At 46.8% G+C, this 5,416-nt stretch overlaps 1 protein-coding gene across 1 annotated transcript; it reads right to left on the reverse strand.

Annotated features, from left to right (window-relative positions):
- Positions 1-640: 640 nt before the first annotated feature.
- LOC123188996 (U-box domain-containing protein 9) lies at positions 641-3,598 on the reverse strand. Its single transcript, XM_044601308.1, has 2 exons — positions 3,256-3,598; positions 641-2,036 (listed from the first exon to the last, which is right to left on the reverse strand). Exons 1-2 carry the CDS (start codon positions 3,535-3,537, stop codon positions 936-938), a joined length of 1,383 nt encoding a protein of 460 aa, XP_044457243.1. The 5' UTR covers positions 3,538-3,598; the 3' UTR covers positions 641-935.
- Positions 3,599-5,416: the final 1,818 nt, after the last annotated feature.

The raw sequence follows: 5,416 nt of genomic DNA on the forward strand, positions 1-5,416 counted from the left end.
ATCTATACAAAAATGGAGTTCTGAAAAGGAGAAACAATAAGTGGTATCTTTCTGTTAAACCAAAGTGCTGTAAACTACTCCCTCCGTTCACAAATATAAGATGTTTTGATTATCTCAATATGGACTACATACAGGAGGATGAGTGAACAAACACACTAAAACATGTCTACATGTGTCCGATCCAGAAAACGTTAGAACATCTTATATTTGTGAATGGAGGGAGTACATAACAGGAAACATATCTCACAAGCATAAATTATTCATTAAATTGTTTTCTTCATTGCAGGTTACCATTCACACTACCAGACCGCAACCAAAAAGTCCAAACAGCAAGATTTCTGCAAGTGATATTGGCACACCTGACAAAAGGATTTGCTGCTGTTGTACGTAAGCCATAACTGCTTCTCTCGCAATCTGAAATCGCTGATTACACGATATCAGAAGATTTAAGGAGATTTAAGGTAGTCTACAATGCCCCCGAACATGTTCTGATTATTTGACACTTGACAGTACTATCTAGCAGCCAATGGTAGTTTTCTACTATAATAGGTTTAAATGTTTTTCTTGGAAGGAGATTTAAAGTGATATCCTCAATTGTATAAAAAACTGACTAATGGAGGCTGGCAGGGGGTGTTACAGCTAGAGAGATTCTTAGTATGAAAGAAAAGAACCAAGGAAACAAAATATTAGTTCTCCCCATTCCGCAAATACTACTCTGGGGAAAGCCTTACCTTCGACATTCCGGGGGAAATTCACGACGCTATATTTTTCAAATGAACAAGAGCTGCCTGTTCCAGTGAGAAAACCCTTTAGCACTAGCTTTGCATCTATACAATGCCTATATACTGAAAAGGAAGATGGCTCTGTATGTATCTCAATATGTACACCAACTGAACATCCTCCTTGTTCCTGCAGCTACATCTCTGTTGCCGATCCTAACAAGAACTATGCCTGTTGTGCATGTGCATGGTTTTTGTTTTCTTCATCATCTCCAGGATGGCGGCAGCCTTCCTCCTTGCTCTTGGAGTCCCATTCTGTGCAAGAGAAGCCAGTGAGCCATTTGTATTCTCGTCTGCCTCGATCTCTTTCAGCTTTGCCCTATTGTACATACAGATTGAGAAGAGGACTACCGCCGCGTTCTCTTTGCTGCGCTTGCACTCACTCTCCCTCATTGCTTGGAGCATACAAGTGGCACCACCAAACTCTATCATGAGCTCTACCATGTCATAGTTGCTTGACAATAAAGCAAGTATAGCCAAGAATTCCTCAACAAGAGACTGATCTCCGATGGCTCTGATTGCCACATCGACGATCCCACTCCTTGTAGCTATTGATCTGTTCTCATGGAGCATACAAAGATTGAAAATAGCTGATGCCGCATCTTTCTTTGCTATGATGCTGCCATGTTCAAGAAGATCAATCAAAGGTTCAATTGCCCCCAACTCACCAATCTTCTCCTTGTTGGAGTCAAGAGCGGACAGAGTGAAGATGGCAGCTGCCGAATTGCTGCGGCTCCCCATGTCTCCTGATTTTAGTGCCCATATGAGAAACGGGATTGCTTCTGGGTCATCTCCAATTATTTTCTTATTACTATCATGTAGTGAAAAGTTGAGAATTATAGTCACCATGTCCTCCACTACTTGTGGATCATTTTGTAATCCTGGGTTAGAAAACCGTGCAAAGGTCATTTGTGATATGGAATCTGGCCTCTCTTCTAAAACAGCTCTAAATTCACTGCTACGCTTGGTAAGGAGCCGAAGACCCTTAATTGCTTGCTTCCGTTCAGTACTGTTTGATGATGAAGTTATCTTGTTGAATATTTCATCAAATGTTCTTTGCTCACTGTTGCAAATATGATCTTCCTCCTGTTTCTCAAGTGGTGAAAGGGCAAACCCATTCTCTGTGCACCACTCTGCTATCAGGCTCCGGATGAGGAGGTTAGGAATGAGAGTTGTGTTTAAGAGCACTTGCTGGGTCTGCGGGCACATCTGGTTCCCTGCACTAAACCACTCCGCGATGTAACGACGATCATAGGTCTGCATTGGAGGAAGATCAATGGGTCATATATTTTTTTAACTAAACACATAAGGTCTCACAAAGACTGATGAATGTACTAGAGATTTTTTTTAATCTAGATGTTGTAACATATATGTCAGCTATTTATTTTCCTTGAGACTTCCAGTCAAAATTGTCCCCATATGAAACATGAATACTTCCCTCGATGCTCATAAAATTCAAAACGTGCCAACAATGTGAACTGCATTTACTTTTGGTTGGTCCAAAGATGAATGAGTTGAAGAATTCACACTAAATCTAGCATTGGGGAACAGCTATAGTACAGACATGGTATAATATGTCACATATCCAACACCCATGTGGCGTCAATGTGAAAAGGCATCTTAAGTCACATGCTTCACATGGTCAAAGCCTGAAGTTTCTAGGGATAAAATATCCTAAAATATTATTGTTTACTGAACTTCTGGGGGAAAATTGCATTGCAATTTGGGTGGTACCTACTGAATAAGTATTACATGGGAACAAAATTCACTTCCAACAATGATTCAAATCCACATGTTTCACATGTAAGAAATCACCAATTACATGAGTTGAATGAAATAAGATCTTACTCTACAGCTTTTGAATATTTTATGTAATTGTGATTGCAATGAAACAAATAGATGTGAAATTTGCAGTTCTTCCATTCACACACCCCATCATTCATCAAACCATAATAATCCATATATGTACTGTTAATTATGCTGGGATGCAACAAAAAGTAATCAGAATATGTACCGTTAATTAATCGTACAAAATAATCCAAATATAAGCAGAGCTGCCACTACGCAGTATTATATAAGATCCTAATCTTCAGAAACCTGAATATACAATTGTGACATCCGCAGATGTTCAACTCACACAGTGCAAGCATTTTGCTTTCGATCCAATCCAAAGCATGGATGCCGCTGATAAAAAAATTATATTGAAGCTGAACAATGTGTTTAAGTGTTTCGATTATGGTGATACATTCCGGCGATTTGCACCAGGAATGAAGATTCAGGAACAGTAAATAAGTGATCACATTTATGTCCAATAACTGAAAGTTTTAAACCATAACGATAGGAAATCCTGAGCACCGACATTTGCTGCCAGGAGTCAAAAGAACATCAAGAAAACCGCATATGAACGAACACAATGGTGAATCCAAAATAACAAGGAACACCCCGAAATTAGCAAAAGAAGCGCGCCGGTCCTCACCTGCCCAGACTCGACGACGACGGGATCCCTCATGATCTTGGACGAGATCGGGCACAAGAACTGCGCGGGCACGGACTCCGCCTCGTTCGCGGATCGAGTCTCCTCTCCGCGGGCACCCTTTCGGCTCCCGCCGACTTGCGCCTCCCTGAGCGCTGCGAGAGCCGCGGCCGCCTCGTCGAACGCCTCAGCGCCGGCACCACCGGCGGTGATGGTGGCCACGAGTCTCCGCAGCCGTCTTCGTAGCGCCGCAGCCTCCTCCTCCGCCGGCGGCGGCTTGGCCATTTCTGGGGGAAGGCGTGGGATGCGTGCGCCGAGCCGCTGGGTTGGAAGAGACGGGTGGGAGGTTTTAATTAACTAGCGGGTTTCTGTGTAGGCCCGTTGACGCCCCGGCTTTGCCACGTGTGCTGTGCGGATACTTTACTGTAAAAAATGCTGTGCTCAGTAAACGGTTGGTGGACAAGACGACCTGCCTAGCGAGTCGGTACCGACTACCGTATGGTCCACGACGCTGGTAACCGGCCTGAGCACATCGAATGCGAGCATCAACGCCATCTCCAACCCTACCCTGCAAATTTGCTTGGCTTTCGTCTTCGTGGACACGGATACAGAAGCTGACCATCTAACATTATCGGCATATATTTTAATTATTATTTAAATTAAACGGATGAAATTCATGTAAACACGACGGATTTTATGTAAATCGAAACATGGCAGATTTCATGTAAATCGAACAAAATTCATTACATTTCAAATATTTTTTGTATAACCCGAACAAAATTTATTTTATGTTTTCATATAAATCGAACTAAATCCTACTCTAAACCTAATCTAAGATCATCAGCGGGCATTCCTCATGTCCGGCCATGAGCCCAAAGAACTGAAACTCCGGCTATTGCCTTCGCCTTCTCCGGTTCCGCCTCGACGCTCTCCGGCTTTGCCTCCAGAGCCCCGGGAAGTGAAATTGTCCGCCTCCAGATCGCCCTCATGCGGCTAATCGGCCGACGATATTCAGCCCACCAAGCTTGGCTTCAACGCGGAGGGGAAGAGCGGCGACCTTCTTGGGACCCGAACGACGACGACCTACCATGCACTACTCTTCCTCGCTGCTCGCAGCACCTCATGGCGGCGGGGCGCGGCCGGGCCGAAGCTGGCGATGTCCTCATCGTTGTCACTCTTGCCCCACACCTCATCCGTCGCCTTGTCAAACTCCCTGTAGGCGGCCGCCAATTCCGCCCGATGGAGGCGGTACCGCCAGCGGTCATGACGGATCTCGCGAGTGGAGTGGTAGGAGTCGACCAGTGCCTCCTACTCCGCCACATCCATGTTTGACATGATGGTCGTGCCTGCAGCGAGTTGCTCCTCCGCACGCTGGTGCTCCTTGAGGAGGGCGAGGTTGTAGGCCTAGTTGACCTATGCTGTCGGAACTTGACCTCCTGCTCCTCCTGCAGCATGTCCGTGTAGTGTGCACGAGCCTCGCCAATGGTGAAGCCGGCATGCACCGGCGAGGAGGGTGGCACCGGCTCGTCCTCCATTGGGGCGTCGTCGACCTCCGTCTCAGCCATTTCCTTCTTTTGCTCTGAGGAAAGGGTGTCCCAGAGGGCTTTGGAGCATGAGGAGGCCATGGAGGGTGTAGTGCAGAGAGGAAAAAGGATTGGAGGAGGATGGTTGTGGCTATGGTCGGGGCTGGGGTTTATATAGCGGGTGGATGGCAATGAGCCACAGTGTTGTGGTTAATGGTGGCCGGCAGACGGACGGACGAGTGACGTCGGAGTGGGTTCCTCGGCAACCGCGTATGTTTACTTAAGGGAGGCGAATGGCGTTTGAATGCGGAGGGACATCGTGTGTACCAAGAAGCGGCGTGGGCGGCGCTATTAGCCGGTGCGTCGCTTTAATGCCAGGAGCAGTGAGAGGTCGCGTCCACTCTGGCCGGGCATGAATACGACACTGACGCTCTGGAGCGGCGCTGACCATTTTCGGGCGTGAAGAAAGCGCGGGCGAGGGAGGGGTTAATGGTGGACTAGCACAGTCAAACATGGGCGTGGCAGTGGTCCCGACGCCCGCAAAGCCCCCCTCCCCACTTTGTCTCTGGATTGCAGGAAAAAACACGTTTGGACTGTCAAGCGGACCGATACAGGCCCGCGTTGGAGGGCACAACATGTCG

This window comes from Triticum aestivum, chromosome 2A (assembly GCF_018294505.1).
Source record: "Triticum aestivum cultivar Chinese Spring chromosome 2A, IWGSC CS RefSeq v2.1, whole genome shotgun sequence".
Taxonomy (NCBI): Eukaryota; Viridiplantae; Streptophyta; class Magnoliopsida; order Poales; family Poaceae; genus Triticum; species Triticum aestivum.